At 38.1% G+C, this 16,762-nt stretch overlaps 2 protein-coding genes across 4 annotated transcripts in view; both read left to right on the forward strand.

Moving 5' to 3' along the window:
- Window positions 1–499: 499 nt before the first annotated feature.
- zmym4.1 (zinc finger MYM-type containing 4, tandem duplicate 1) overlaps window positions 500–16,762 on the forward strand; it is a 31,730-nt gene continuing 15,467 nt past the window's right edge. The window contains exons 1-7 of one of the 3 annotated variants that reach the window (XM_042745448.1): window positions 500–925; window positions 7,033–7,593; window positions 7,941–7,993; window positions 8,103–8,267; window positions 9,281–9,353; window positions 9,492–9,729; window positions 9,981–10,110. In XM_042745448.1, the coding sequence (XP_042601382.1) occupies window positions 559–925; window positions 7,033–7,593; window positions 7,941–7,993; window positions 8,103–8,267; window positions 9,281–9,353; window positions 9,492–9,729; window positions 9,981–10,110 (1,587 nt within the window). In that variant the 5' untranslated portion in view covers window positions 500–558. Of the gene's footprint in view, window positions 926–4,386; window positions 4,604–7,032; window positions 7,594–7,940; window positions 7,994–8,102; window positions 8,268–9,280; window positions 9,354–9,491; window positions 9,730–9,980; window positions 10,111–16,762 lie in introns of those variants that run through there. The other 2 variants (XM_042745447.1, XM_042745449.1) reach the window with 2 other exon arrangements.
- On the forward strand, window positions 12,532–16,721 carry LOC122140728 (piggyBac transposable element-derived protein 4-like). Its single transcript, XM_042745463.1, has 3 exons — window positions 12,532–13,202; window positions 13,509–13,660; window positions 14,489–16,721. The coding sequence occupies exons 2-3, from the start codon at window positions 13,509–13,511 to the stop codon at window positions 16,080–16,082; spliced, it is 1,746 nt and encodes a 581-aa protein (XP_042601397.1). The 5' UTR covers window positions 12,532–13,202; the 3' UTR covers window positions 16,083–16,721.

Consider the following 16,762-nt stretch of genomic DNA (forward strand, 5'->3'; position numbering starts at 1 on the left):
CTTTTAGATTTTCAAAAAAAAAAAAAAAAAAAAAAAAAGGAAAAAAAAGCTTTTTGAATTATGGGGACATTGGCTGTGTCCATAAACCACCTTCACATTGTAATACCTCTGTCACACTCATGTCATTATACAAATTTGTGTCCCTGTAAACCACCCAAACCAGTGCACACACACACACACACGCACGCACACACACACACACACACACACACACACACACACAGAGACGGAATACAGTGGTCAGCATTTGAAGCAGATCAAAACTACTAATTACAACTACTAATTAATTTTGTGTTCAGCAAAAGAGAAACATTTCTACAAGTTTTTAAATGTATTACAAGACATGACTCCTGACAAATTTTGTAGAAAAAGTGACAGTCTCAGGCAGTTAGGAAAAATTTTTTTTTTTTTTTTTTTTTTAACACATCGTGTCATTTTACGTCACGAGAGGGAGTTGTTTGCCGGGCTCTGTCTGTGTTGCTCAGTGCAGAGTAGGTTGGTATTCAGTAGGAGCGGTTGTGTGTTTTCGGTAGTTTTCTTTTTCAGTTTATCATCGTCATGGTAAATTATTGTATTTGTGGAGGTTGCACAAACTCCAGCCTGTCAGGACATCGAGTCCACAGATTCCCAAACAAGAAAAAGCACGGTGCTATCTTCCGTGCCTGGGTGCGTTTTGTGCAGGCGAGGAGACGGGACTTCACCAGTGCATCTGCTTCGAAAAACGCGGTGGTGTGTAGCGTTCACTTTACACCGGAGGATTATCGTCCCGACGATAAGATGGAGTTCAACATGGGATGCAAAAGCAAGAACCAAGTGAGACTCAAAGCCGGTGCGGTCCCTTCGGTGCACACAGCGCCTCCAGCCTGTGGTTCGTCTACCGCCGGGAGACACGTTGGTCATCGGTGGCCTAACTTCGTTGTAAAAAGTGGGTGGGACAGGGACAGGAGTGAGTGTGCGTGTGTGTGTGGGGGGGGTGGGGGTTAATGTATGGATATAGAAGTTTTAAAGTGATAGTTTAATTCTTACATGTACCATAATAAAATGTATTATAAGGGCACACTGATAATGGATAATGTATTGACAGGAACAAGGTTGAGTCAGTTCTGTATGTGAAACAATCTCGTGGAGAAATCAAAACAAATGAACGCAAATGCACACTCAAGAAACATACTGTGGTTATGTTAATATAACAGTGGTTCTCAAACCTGTCCTGGAGTACCCCCAGCCCTGCACATCTTGTATGTCTCCCTCATCTATCACTGATTCAGCTCATTAGTGGAGACTGCAAGAGCTGAAGTGGGTGTGTCAGATAATGGAGAGCCATGTAATATGTGCAGTGCTGGGGTACTCCATGGAGAGGTTTGAGAACCACTGTTGTATAAGAGTTCAAACGAGTAGTTAATATACAGTGCAGTATTGTCAATGTTGACTGTTTTTGCTCATTTGGTTAACGAAAATAGTTCCAAACAAAGATCACAGCAGAACAGTAGTGTATCTCTGAGCAGCACAGCAGTGTTTCGTTACTGAATGATTCGCGTTTTTGAACCACTCATTTAAAGCAGGGGTTCTCAAACATGTCCTGGAGGACCCTTAGCCCTGCACATTTTCACTGTCTCACTTATCAGACACACCCAATTCATGTCTTGCAGTCTCTGCCAACAAGTTGAATCAGGTGTGTTGGATAATGGAGACATACAAAATATGCAGGGCTAGGGGTCCTCCAGGACATGCTTGAGAATCACTGATTTAAAGTGATAGTTCACCCAAAAATGAACATTAATTACTGTCATTAATTACTCACACTCATGTCGTTCCAAACCCGTAAGACCTTCATTCATCTTTGGAACACAAATTAAGATATTTTTGATGGAATCTGAGAGCTTTCTGACCCTCCATAGACAGCAATATTATAGTTACAGTTTACAGTTAAACAATAATATTTCTACTTCAATTCATTTTTTTAAATAGGTTGTAAACATTTAAATGGTTGCTGTCATAAAAACTTGATGGATTTATTCAAACAAATTATAATGATCTTTTAAATGGTGCATATGCCCCATTTTTCTAGCTGACTAATAAGTTTATGGTCACTGAATATGTTTTTCTGAGGTAAATGTGACATTACGTGACATCAGCACATGGACTTCAGCGATCTAATTATTTACCTTATTCTGAATAATTATGATTAAGGTGTTTACATGAGTTGCTTTTAGAATATTTCTTTCATGTTCCCGTTTTACATGTTATAGTACATAGATCGATTAATGGCACACGTCATTATGTCACCATGCAACGCCATCTGACATCCCCTCCAGAATTTGTCATATAAACATATAACTTGGTGTTCGTTATGATGCCATATACAGTTTTGGGTGTTTCATTTCTAATTTACTAAAAGCTGCAAGTGCAGTTAATTATTTGTCATGCTGTGCAAACAGACGACAGCGTTGTTGAAGCCATCCTTTTCAGTCACCCTCATGACGTTCCAAACCTTATTTTTTTTTTTTAATAAACCAAACACAAATTAAGATATTTTTGATGCAGCCCGTGAGCTCTCTGACCCTCCCATAGACAACAAGGGTACTACCACGATCAAGGTCCAGAAACATAGCAAGGAGATCGGTAAAATAGTCCATGTGACATCAGGGGTTCAACTGTAATTTTACAATGCTACGAGAATAGTTTTTGAGTGCAAAAGAAAAAAAACGGCTTTATTCAACAATTCATCTCCTCTGCATCACCCTGGCACCATTTTGGAGAGTATCCACAGAACGTAAACACAGCATAAACATAATAGCAAAAGCGCAAACAACATAGAAAATGTATCCGCATGGCGCAGCTGACACAGAACAGCATACGCTGTTTACGTTCTGTGGATACTCTCCAAAATCAAATGTAATCGTTACATTAATAAAGTAACTGAAATAGTTACACTACTTTTTACATTTCAAATAAGGTAACTTGTTATCTGTAACCTACATTTCCAAAGTAACCTTCGCAACACTTTCTGTTACATATCGTAAGCAAACGTGTATATCAAAGCTAACACTGGTCTCTCACCAAGACCCCTGCCCTGTTCTTCAATTACACCACAACTCAGTTTGTCTCTGGCCGTTGTTCTGTCTAATCCTGGCCTGTCCTCACTGTCTAGGCTGCGTAGCAGGCTCATAATTGTATGGCTGTGGTCTGTCATATGAATAAACATTTACAATTTCCTCAGCGTCTGAACTGATCCATGGGCCTTCGGAGGCAGCATTCCAAGGCGGGAAGGCATCAAGGCACATCCGAATCCAAATTCTGCTTTACTTCTTGGCTGCGTCCGGAAGCCTAGGCAGCTGGAAACAGGAAGTTAAGCAGAATTTGGATTTGGATGTGCCTTGATGCCTTCCTGTCTTGGAATGCTGCCTCCGAAGGTGGCATTTTGGAGCTTTTGGATGCAGCCCTAGTCTCCGGAGGTACCTTCTCCTGATTGAATTTTGAAGGCAGCATAGATCTATCCATCGCTGCCTTTGATATCCCACAATCCTGTGCGTTTCATTCCATGGTGGTCGAGCTAAAAAAAGAAAAAAAGAAAAAAAAGATGGCGACTGAAAGTTGTGTTCGGTGGTCAGTTTGTGTGTAAATGTAAATTGTAAACTTTTTGCACTTGTTATTTCTAGCAAGAAACCAGTAGCATAGTAATTAAATATGTTTAGTTATTACCAAAACTAGTTATATTTTGTTGTAGATCATTAAACCATTACGATGCCTCAGAAGCCTGTCCGAAATCAGTTTTATGAGGTGCCTTCCTGCAAAATCGCTGCCTGCAAAGTCAGCTGCCTAGGCTTTCGAACGCAGCCATTATTTTTCTGTTGTTTAAATTGACCGTGCTCCCTCCTGTTACGTCACTTCCGGTGTGGCGATTTTCAGATGCAGAAGTCAAATTCTCGGAAAAACGACTCCAGTAGCGTATTTATGTGTATATTTAAAAAATACTCTAGGTTCTGCATTATTTTTCTATACATTGACTCGCTGGGGGCTCAAACCAATATGCTCTTTAAAGCAGCTCGTGGACAATTACTGTTTGCTACTTGTTGAAAATTATGATGGATGGAAATAAATCAGTTGAAACTGAGAGGCAGTTTCTTTTTTGCTGAGTATATAATATACAGTGATGATAACCCTGCTGGGAAAAAAACCCGCTAGCTGGTCAGGCGGGTTTTTAGCTTTTTTTCAGCAGGGAAACGATCGTTTATTTACTCGGACATGTTTAATCAACCACGTTAACCGATTCGATGCGAACAAATACGAAAGATCAGTAGAGTGGCTGTATTGTAACTGAATCATTGAAACGAACTGCTCGAAGGAGCCGATTCGCGGAAATGAATCTATAGCGTGCATCTCCTCCAAGTGCGCCTCACCCATAATGCACTGCAGCAGGCAGAGGGGGAAGAGCTTTCGCGGGAGAGCCAGCCAGCCCATCCAGCTAGTTTCTTCTGTTTCAGCAACTTTTGCTATATTTTGATGTTTTAATGCAGAAGTAGTCAACCGTGCGTCTCGCAGGGTTTGTTTATCGACTGTCTTTTGAGAGGGATTGTGGAAAGAATACGTCAGGCGTTTTAAGGTGAGTGTTTGAACTGTTGGAAAGGTTGGCCCGCGTGTTGTTTATCATCTCTGCAGAGATTCGCTGCAAAATATGCATGCCCTGCAGCGTGCTTCACCTTTATACGCTCGGCCAACTTTGCATTTATATTTTAAAGCCTTTTATGTTGGAGTATTTTGTTGTTGTTGTAATTGTTGTTGTTTTCATTTCTATCGAATAGTGAGTTAACGACAATAGAACGGCGTGTTCATGACATAAAACCGAGAATTAAGGCAGTATTGAGTTTGGTACGGAATGTATTAGCCTGTGACGATATTAGCCGAAGATGCATGTTTGTAGTCCTGTGACTTCATGCCTTGTGCAGCAGTTGCAAAAGTACATAAGTGTTTGCTGCAGACAGTAGACTAAAGTCCATTGTAGAGGTTTATATGGTTGTGTAGTATTTGAAAAATAACTAGGTTATCTCAATTATACAAAATAAAATATTGCAGCAATGGGGATGTTTTCATCCCGAATACCGTGGAAGATGTTATATTTTTATTAGATTTTAACTTTTTGCTGCCGCAAATACAATTTTACAACAACATTGTACCTTACATGTGCAGTGACAATAAAGTTGAATCTAATCTAATCTTATAGTTCATTGCAACATTTCTGTTCCCTAAATTTTGTTTCATTAGAAACGACAGAATAATTTTATATATATATAATTTATAAAAATTTTCATGAAAAATAGTATTGTTAGTTTATTGTTATTTTAATAGTATTGTTAGTTTAATAGTATATTATTTTCTGTTAATAAACAATGGTGTATGGCGCAAAAACTTACGTAGTTTAATTTTCTACCAAGTCTAGTCTGTGCTTCAAGGAAGTAATTCATTTCATATTTGAGCTTGCAGAATTTCTCTAAAATTGAAATGCATTGCACTTAGCCCTGAGAGACCCAAATATAGAGAGAAAAAAAACTTTTCACCTTTTTAATGATGTAGAAGATCTCAAATGCAGAAATAAATGGGCTTAGCCTTTTACATTTTTGACATTTTAATCGTTTTTTAGGGAAATGTAATCTTGCAGCGTTGTGCTCTTGCGTAGCAAAATTTCAATGATTTTACTCACTGTATGAACGTCTGAAGGTTCATTTGCAGAGTGTAATGCTAAGGTAACCCCATAACAATAGTCTTTATATGTATAGACACTAATAATCACAATGATAAAATAAGTCATATATTTTTATGGGAAAAAAAAAAAACATTTATTATAAAAATATACTCAGATTACATTTGCAAAACCTGATTAACTGAACGAAAGCTTTAAAACATTCATCATGACTTCACTTGATCATGAAACTTTCTTCTCTTGTATCAGAGTCCATCTCAAAGTCTCTGTTCCCATTTTGGATGGTATCAGTGATATCATGCACGTGATGAGGCGGGGGAAAAACTGATTAGTTTTCAGGCTAAAAATATCAGTGCAAATTAATCCCAATCATACACGTTTTAAAGAATTCACCCATTCACACATTCCACAGAATTCACACAATACTGTCTGATAGCTTATTGTGTCCATTAGTTATCATGCTAATAGCACTGATACCCACACATTCCAGAACATTATCACTTGTCCCTCATGCATCAAGCAGATAGTTGGGCAAACAAGCAAAATCTAGAATAACAACAGTTCGTTTTATAAATGAGATACAGATATAATATTGCTACTCAAATACTTTAAAATTTTCAAAGAAGTAATTTATTCTTCAACTTGAACTCATTTAATAATCACAAAATCTTGATTGAACCTCAAAATGGTAACAAAAAGACGTTTCAAACTTGTGAATGATAAAAAACAGTATGTTTCTGTTAGTATCTTTTTTTCACATTGAACAAGTGAGAAGCACAATTCATCAATGTAATGTGAAAGGTGCACAGGCAAATTACGCTAAACCTTTAACCCAATGTTGTAAAATTACAATACTGAAATTACATAAGCTCAAAATCTGAAATGATCAATGCATTCAACAATACCTTAATATCTACATGATCTAGACATTACTAATCACAGAAAAACTATATTTTAGGCTTTTTGCTTGCTTGAATGTAGATTTATCCAGTCCAGTAAAACAAGATGTGCGTCATGGGAAGTTGGCAGGATGTGTGAGTTTATGGTCAGGTAAACAGGCCAATTTTTAAATCTAGCATCCAATAGCATTGCAAGGCTAAACGGGATGACCTATTAGTTGTGTAAATGTGGCCATAGAGAAAAAAACATGAGCAGCTTTATTTTAGTCAAGCTAAAACTGATATTGTAATATTACAACAGTGGGCCTTACAGGGTTAAGCAAGTTTGGCTGTTTAATACTGTGATAATACTGTACAGACTTGACAGAGAGCCCCAGGCCATTCTTATCTTTGAACTCTACTCTTTGAACAAATGTCTTAAATTCTCACTTTCAGGAGTGAAGTCAGGCCCCTCACAGTCTACAGAGACAGTTTCACCGCTGGGCTCTACGTCTGTCGCAGGTGTCCCTATGGCTAGTGAGGGTTCAACTGAACAACTTCCAGGAGTTGCAGCTGGTTCAGAAGTGAAGCCAGATGCAGTGGAGTCATGCCTGCTGGATGCCACTGAGGCTAGTGAAAATGAACCAAGCCGTCAAAACAGCCTTATAGAAAGCCAAAAGGTGGAGCAGGAGGAAGTAGAGATGCTTCCAGAGGAGATGGAGGAAGATCTGGATTTAAAACAACAGTCAGGGGTGGAACAAGAAAATGGACCAGAAAAGAGCAGTGTAACTGACCAGAATAAAGAAGAAGAAAACTGTGCACAAGAACACTCTGAGCAGAAGAATTCTGGAGAAGAAGAGAAGAATGAAGTGAGGAACATCGCAAAGGATGCAGCACAGTGTTCAGAAGAGCTTGTGATCGCTAAAGTCGAAGACTTTAACAGTGAAATGGCTGTAGATGTGGACAAGGCTGAGGGTCGCGATGGGAGGATGGAGGTAGACGGATCAGATGATGCAGGTTGGTGTGAACATTTTGCCTGTTACAAGATGTGTCCCATTGTGATAACTTGCAAACACATTTTGGTAGTTACTGATATTGATTTATGATTTTGTGTATTGATGAGTGTTCATTTCTGAACATTATTTCACAGCTATGGAAAAGCATTCGATGAAATTCAAAATGTAGTTGAATTCCTAAATATGCGTTTTTAGAATGTTTTAGTATATTGAAGATGAAATGCATGTTTTAGATACTGCATAATGTTGCTTTATCATTAATATTTTTTTTAAAACATTCATTTAACAAAATAGAACTGAGGAACACAATTGACTTTTTTTTTCCTACATCATTTTTAAATTTAACAGGAAAACCTTTCCCTGAACCCATAAAAAGAGAGAAAACGGAACCACCTGTCGTGGTAAGCACAATCACTGTTTTATGTTTACCATTGAAGTTCATTGAGTTTGTTCATTAATCCATGGAGGAAGTAAACTCCTAAAACTAAAATCCTCTCCCTCTAAATCCAGCAAACACAGCCAGTGTTAAAAACTGAGGTGAAACCTCAAGTTGCCCAGCTCTCTGATGCCGTACCAGTGCAGGTGAAGGATGAGCCAATGGATGAGGAATATGAGAAAGCGTCGGTGTCACTGCGGCCAGTGGGAAACATTAAAGATGAGCCTGACACAGCAGCTGTGAGTTTCTTTCACCACTGATTTCTTAAATAAAGGTGTTAAGCTACCAATGCATTTCAGCATTTTTTTTTTTATACTTTTTGTGTTCACGGTGTCTTTTGAATATGTGTATGTTTGTAATTATACCAGTTCTGTGAAAAATCAGCACAGGAGTATGGATATGTTTTACAGTGTCTAGCATCAGAAAGCTTGTATAGATAGGTTTTCCAACTACAAAACTATAAAATGTTATAGTATGTATGTGAGTTTGTCATGATTTTGTCTACATATTACAACTGGTTGTAATATGAATAATTGTGATTAACAGTTTCATTGAAGTTAAATTAACAAGTTTAATACACACCTACTGTTTAAAAAGTTTGAGGTTTGTAAGATTATTTTTTTTTTTTTTTTTGATTGACACGTCTCTGATGCTCATTAGTGCTGAATTTATTGGATCAAAAGTGTAGTAAAAACAATAATATAATGAAATAATGTATTTGTTTCTATTTAAATATATTTTAAAATATAATTATTCCTGTGATGGCATAGCCAGATTTTCATCAACCATTACTCCAGTCTTCAATGTCACATGATCCTTCAGAAATCATTCTAACATGCTGATTTGCTGCTCATGTGACATTTCTTATCAGTGTTGAAAACACTTAATATTTTTTGTGGAAACCGTCAATTTTTTTTACAGGATTCTTTGAATACGGTGTTCAAAAGATTTTAATTTATTTGAAACATAATGTTTTGTTATGCCTTTACCATCACTTTTGATCAATTTAATGCAATCTTGCAAAATGTTTTTTCTTTCCTTACTACTGAACTGGAAAATAAACCCAAAATGGTATTTACAATGCAAAATGGTCAATTAGATGAATGAAATAACTGCAAAAAGCCAAACCATGTGACATGAGCTAAATTTACATTACTTCAGGTTAAATCAGGTGTACCGTTAAGTAAGTTATAAAATGTTTCATGGAAACTTGTATTTTTTTTTTTTTTTTTTTCATTGTTCATGTTTTCAGGAGTTCAGCCAGATACCTGATTCGATCAAGATCAGCGCAGTTTTCTCTGTAGGAGGAAATACCACATCCATTGGTACGAGCCCTAAAATTATATTATGATGTTCTTTTACCATTTACTATATAAGTGAATAGATGTGATGATAAATGGTTCAATTTAATTTATTACATCTCTTGTTATATTTCTTCCAAATTTTTTGTCATGTGACTGCAGTTCCAGCAGCTGCTCCAGCTAAGGTGGCACCAGTCCCTACACTATCCCTTCCTTCTCTGGCCCCTGCCAATCCAATTGGTGTGGTCTGCACAGGATGTAACAAAGTCCTCTTAAAGGGACAGACGGCTTTCCAGCGCAAAGGCTGTCCTAAACTCTACTGTTCACCTCAGTGTCTCTGCACCACCTCTAATGTGATGGTCAAGATGCCTCAGAAGAAACAATGTCACCACTGCCACAAGTATGCCTACAAGTCTTGGTTTCATTTTTTTTTACTAAAATGTAACTTTTTTTAAATGATCATACCAGGTGCATTACATTGTATTGTATTTAAATAACTTTTGTATATATGAACTCAACTTGCCACCCTAAGACCTAACTGTATTATAATAATGTACTCCTTTATTTTAAAAATAATATATAATACAAATTTAAATACAGCATTGGTGTTTAACATGCCCTTCATAGATGCAAATACTTCTTTCCCTGCAGAGACATTCTTGACCTGAAGGATGTGATCAATGCCCCGGTGGACATGTCAGGGACTGTGAAGGAGTTCTGCAGTCAGACATGCCTCAGTGCTTTAAGCTTCAAGTGCAGTGTTTGTCATAAGACAGGAATGGTAAGTGGTCATCTCTATCTGTGAAGGTGTGTCCTGCACTGTATTGCTGCTACTGAGAATGTGGCCCGTAAAATAAATCATGTTTTGCCCCTAAAGGCCTGTTCACAAGACAAATGTAAACATTTTAATTTGGATGAACAGGGGCCTTTTTCATAAAACAAGCTTACTAAATAAGCCTGGTTTATTTCATTTAGTCTGACTTATTGTCAGTTGATTTGGTTCAGAATAAGTCAGACTAACTGAAATAAGCCTGGCTTGTTTGGTAAACTTGTTTTATGAAACAGCGCCCAGGTGTTACTTTGTTCAAAGTGATACAAATATTTACATGCCCTTGTAATGCTTTCATGTACTTGTGCATATGCATACCACGACAATGGCAGCACTTTCACTGCTCGTAGTGCTTTTATCTAATTAGACATATGTATACTGTGTCTCGTTCCCTCTTCTTAGGGAACCAAGGTTACATTAGGTAACCAGAGACATTTTACTTCCTTTCTTCTGTCACAAGTGGATGCACTGAATATTAGTGCCAAACATGTTTGTGTGAACAAGCCTTAAATTTAGGTGGTCTGGGTACTGTGAAATAATTTCAAGGCAACGCATCTTCCTTTTTTTGCATTAGCTTTTCTGGATGTACTCAAAAACAAACATATAACTCAAATAAGTATTTTGAGTTCCCATAATAAATTGCACAAAAACAGTTTGATTAGTTTAATCCAATCCAGAATTCTGTTAGAGCGGTTACACATCAGGTAACATCTGACTCTGCTTGTCTTAAATTTCAGTTACTTTTGACTTGAAATGAAGCAAGCACTGTTTAGTGTATTTAACCCCCTTGAGGCTTCAGCGTGATGACTACCTTTTTACATTTAGTCATTTGGCAGACGCTTTTATCCAAAGCAACTTGCAAATGAGGACAATAGAAGCAATCAAAACCAACAAAAGAGCAATAATGTGTAAGTTGCGACAAGTCTATTTTTTTATTGACTTAAGGTATTCTTGATATTTATGGTTATGAAGATATAATGAATACATCGTTCAAAACTGTAATAGGTCTACTTTCATTTGTGGCCACTCAAAATAACAAAATTACTTTTGTGAAATGCAGAAAACAGTCAATGTGTGCTTTCACCATCTCATATGTATGTGTGTGCGTATATACAATATGTGTATATATATACAGGTGCATCTAAAAAAATTAGAATATTGTGGAAAAGTTTGTGAAACCACAATAATGGGGAAGACTGCTGACTTGGCAGTGGTCCACACTCTCCACAAAGAGGGTTAGTCACAGAAGGTCTTTACTGAAACTGAGTGCTGTATCAAAGCATATTAAATGCAAAGTTGACTGGAAGGAAAAAATTGGGTAGGAAAAGATGCACAAGCAACAGGGATGACCGCAAGCTTGAGAATACTGTCAAGCAAAGCCGATTCAAACACATGGGAGAGCTTCACAAGGAGTGGACTGTAGCTGGAGTCAGTGCATCAAGAGTCACCACGCTCAGACGTCTTCAGCAAAAGGGCTACCAAGCCACTTCTGAAACAGAAACCACGTCAGAAGCATCTTACCTGGGCTAAGGAGAAAAAGAACTGGACTGTTGCTCAGTGGTCCAAAGTCCTCTTTTCAGATGAAAGTAAATTTTGCATTTCATTTGGAAATCAAGGTCTGGAGGAAGACTGGAGGGGCACAGAATCCAAACTGCTTTAAATCCAGTGTCAAGTTTCCGAAGTCAGTGATGATTTGGGGTGCCGTGACGTCTGCTGGTGTTGGTCCATTGTGTTTGATCTACCAGCCATCTACCAGGAGATTTTGGTGCACTTTATGTGCTGACAAGCTTTATGGAGATGCTGATATCCTTTTCCAGCAGGACTTAGCACCTGCCCACAGTGCCAAAACCACTTCTATGTGGTACAACAATACAGATGAGCTGAAGGCTCAATAGTGCCTCAGCAGTGCCACAGGCTAATCGCTACATTTCACACCTCACTGATGCTGGAGTTTGTGCTAAAGGAGCCCTGACCAAGTATTGATTGCATAAATTAACATACTTTAAAGAACTTGAAATGTTCTGTTTTGCAAATACTTTTTAGATTGATCTTAGGAAATATTCTTATATTTTGAAATACTGGATTTTTTACTTTCAAGAGCTGTAAGCTCTAATCATCAAAATTAAAACAATTTTTTTTAAACATTTACTTCGCATGTAATCTAGAATGTCTTATTAAAAAAAAAATATATATATATTTGTAAAATACCTTTCACTTTTATTTGAAAAACACCTTTCATGATATTCTAATTTTTTGAGATGCACCTGTGTGTGTATATGTATATGTGTGTGTGTGTGTGTGTGTGTGTGTGTATGTGTGTATAACTTGTGCATCATGAAGAACACATTTTGTAGTTACATATCCAAAACATGTAGCTCTGCTTTGTATTGGCTTGGGAATAATCAAAAAAAAAAAAAAAAAATCTGAATTACTGTTCTTTTTGATTTCTTTTGAAAGCATAACTGAACTAAATGCAAGCATTTTTTGATAGAAGTTTGAATAATAAATAACTAAAATGTGGCAAGTATTTATGAATGCAGTATATAAAACATTTTCTTTCATGTTAAAATTAGCTTGGTGGTGGTGCTCCACATCGGTCAATCATTGTTTCTATGATAGTGGGGGTGGGGGGCACTAATACCACTGATAAAAGCACTCAAATGTAAAATATTTTCATTTGTTTAACAAATTTGATTGCAAAAAAACGACTTTTGCGCGCATCTTTCCTCAGGTAGGTTGTGTGTTGTAGCTCATTGTCTGTCGCTCTGAGGTCTGGCTCATGAATATTAATCACATTGTCTGCGTTCGCCAGAGCTGATTGGCGAGGCCGCAGAGGTGAGCGCTAGCCAATGCGATTACCGCTTCTTATTCTCCATCTGCCAACGGATGTGAACGGCAGAAATAATAAATAATAAACGATCTTCGTTATTTTGATAGGGAAAAAAGTACGAGTACCAATAACATCTAGCGCGTCAATACTACGTGGTTTATAAGGCTCACTATCTCTGTGTGAGGAGAGAGCTGGCGCTGTCAGTCAAGCGACGGTGAGTAGGGCGCCTACACAATAGATTACGCTGCGAATCCATACATATCAATAAGAACAGCGCGCTGTAGAGACAGAACCATAACGAAACTCTTCCAATTCGCTGTTTTCCAGCTTTATGCATGCATGCGAATGATTTACTCGAACGATTAATGTCTGGTTAGGTACCGTTTTTGTGCCTCATCCCCACCCGCAGAGCGCGCTATTCATACGGTTGAATACAAGCATGGTTAAAGCTCCCCTATAAATGTGATAAAATTAGCTTCAAGCTTCATCCGATTCATTCACTTTTCATCGCTTTTGGAAGATGGCACACTGCACGTGTGAGGAAACTCTTGAGACGGTCCTGGACAGCGAGGAAGAATTCACCTTTTCTTCAGAAGAGGAGCAGGATGAAGATGAAGGATGGTCGCATTTTGAAGAGCGCCTTGATCCAGCAGAGGACGCCCTTTCTGACGAGTAAGTCATTCATACTTTCTTAGTTTAGTTATTTTTAAATAAGTATGTACATGTTTTAATAGTTTATATTTTGAGTAAAATGTGTCTGTCCTTGGATTTAGGATAGGTCATAATACATATTGTCGTTGCATCTAAATGCTGTTTTATGCTGTATAATACACTACTGTACAAAGGTTTGGGATCAGTTTAGATTATTATTATTATTATTATTATTTTTAACCAAATACTTTTATTCATAAGGGATGCATTAAATTGATCAAAATTGGCAGTGAAGAAATGTTACAAAATGTCCCTTTCGAATAAATGCTGTCCTTTTGAACTTTGTATTGATCAATCATAATTTTATCACATTCAAAAGAAAATATGCAGCTGTGATCTCCAAATGTTTTTTGAGTACCAAACAAGTATTTGAATGATTTCTGAAGGATCAAGTGACAGTGACTTAAAATTCAGCTCGACCATCACAGAAATAAATTACATTTAAACAATTTTTTTTAAAATTGAAATCGAAATTTCACAATATTACTGTTTTCACAATAGTTTTGCTTGAATAAATGCAGCATTGGTGAGCATAAGAAACCCCTAATTTTTTTAAATGTAGTGTATATTGATATAAATGTGATATGTGATATTTATACTAGGTGGCTTATTTTAGCTTGTTTGCAAATATCTGATCAGACATAAATGACTGTAGTATCTTATAAACTTGCATGTTTTTGCTATGAGTGTGCAGTATTAGCAATTAGTAATGTAAAAAAAATATATAGCTTTGATCCAGTTGTCATCATGCTTACAATTTTTTATTTTTTTTTCTCTCCATAAAAACAGAAATGAGGAGAATGACATTGACCAGATGCCTGTTGCAAAGAAGGCCAGGAAAAGCAAGCAGCCAGCTATGACGTGGAAAACAGAGACTGAAGTTGACTTGGTTCCACAGACTCTGAGATTCCTGCCCGCACGAGAACCCGGACCGCAGCTGTGGTCAGCTGACTCGTACACTCCCCTAAGTCTCTTCAAGCTCTTTTTCACTGAAAATGCTGTCTCAACTCTATGCTACAACACAAATGCCCAGGCAGCTAGGTCACTTGCAAGGGGTCGCAAATACAAGTGGACGGATGTCAGCGTCAGTGAAATGTACCGCTACTTTGGACTCATATTCTACATGGGCATGGTGAAGTTGATCTCCATTAAAGACTACTGGCGGCAAGGCAGTCTTTTCTCTGTGCCTTTTCCTGCCACAATCATGTCAAGGGACAGATACCGCACCATTTCATGGAATATGCACATGAGTAACCCAGCTGAGGACAAGGAGAATGACAAAAAGAAGGGCACGAATGAATATGACCGGCTTTTCAGGGTCAAACCCCTCATGGACACGATCCGACTTGCGTGCAAAACCATTTATCATCCTAGACGAAATTTAGCTGTGGATGAAAGAATGGTGGCATGCAAAGCCAGCACAGGCATGACACAGTACATGAAAGCCAAGCCAACCAAGTGGGGCTTCAAGCTGTTTGTCCTCGCGGACTCTTCGAACGGATACACTGTTGACTTCTCTGTGTACACAGGAAAGAACAAAGCTGCCACAGGCAATGGACTGCCGTATGATACTGTGATGTCTCTCTTGGACAAAAAAGTTTTGGGATCTGGGTACCACGTGTACATGGACAATTTCTACACAAGTCCAAAGCTCCTATCAGACATGTTAGAGATGAAGTATGGCGCTTGTGGGACTTACAGAGACTACAGGAAGAACAGCCCACAAAATGCATCTAATTCACTGACTAAAAACTCTCCCAGGGGATCCATTAGATGGATTCGGAATGGTCCGCTTGTATTCGTGAAGTGGATGGACACACGAGAGGTGTCTGTGTGTTCCACTATCCATCCTGCCTACACCGGAGACACCGTGCAGAGGAGAGTGAAAACGCAAGATACATGGAGCTTCAAGACATTCCCCTGTCCTGCACCTGTTACTGCATACAACCAATACATGGGGGGCGTTGACCTGTCCGATCAGCTGTTGCAGTACTACACCGCACAGCACAAAACCTTGAAGTGGTACAGAAAGATCTTCTTACACTTTTTGGACATTGCTGCCACCAACTCTTACATGATTCACAAGGAGTTATATGGCAACATGACCCACAAGGAGTTTATGGAGCAGTTAATTGCAGAGCTCTGTGGCGTGTCACCGAAAATCCCACAGAAACGGGCCAGCAGTGACCATGTGCCCGTCCCAGGAGCTCCGCTGAGCAGTGATACCAGGAAAATTGCCTCTAGTGGTCGGCGAATCTGTGTGCACTGCAAAGCAGCGCATGGAAAGAAGAAGCAAACTCCTTGGAAATGCCAGGCGTGCGACGTACACTTGTGTCTTCAGCTGACCAGAAATTGTTTCCAGGAATGGCACAAATCCCTGTGACCGTGTGCTCAAAAATGTGCTTCTGACTTTCTGCCTTTCTTTTTGATCTGTCTTTCTGTCTGTATTATATTGTACGCTGTTGTAAATAAACTGCAAAAAAAAAACATTCTTCTTATATAATCTCTTTTGGTTCCCTCACAGTTGCATCCCACATTGATAGGTCTTTACCCACCTGATGTGAAATAAGTCAAAACAGTCGCACACAAGTTTACATCAATGTTTTGTTTTATGTGAATGAAAGGACGAAATGATTATGGCAAGATGTTGTAACAAAGGCTGTGGTCTATGAAATCCAGTAATCAAAACTTGTGAACAAGGTTTGCTGTGTTTTATTACCCCATGTCTTGTTTCATATATATCACTAAATTAGCTGATTTGGTGCTCAAAGAACAAATCTTATCAACGCTGCTTAAGTTCTTACAAATCTCTTTTTTGCTGTCTTTCAATTTCGTGGAGTGTAGATTTGGAAAAAAAATATTGAGTTTCATAACTGACTGGATGTTCTTGTGATTCATTTACATTTTTACTTTATAGTTTTGTAGAAAACACTATTGTTCTGAACATTATATCTTTGTTTTAGTTGCTTTATTTGTCTGTGACAGTTCTGCCTGCCTGTAAGGTCTATATAGAAATAAAATCTTTAAAAGATCTAAAATGTTGCATGATGCAATTGTATTTCT

Source organism: Cyprinus carpio, chromosome B19, assembly GCF_018340385.1.
Source record: "Cyprinus carpio isolate SPL01 chromosome B19, ASM1834038v1, whole genome shotgun sequence".
Lineage (NCBI taxonomy): Eukaryota > Metazoa > Chordata > Actinopteri > Cypriniformes > Cyprinidae > Cyprinus > Cyprinus carpio.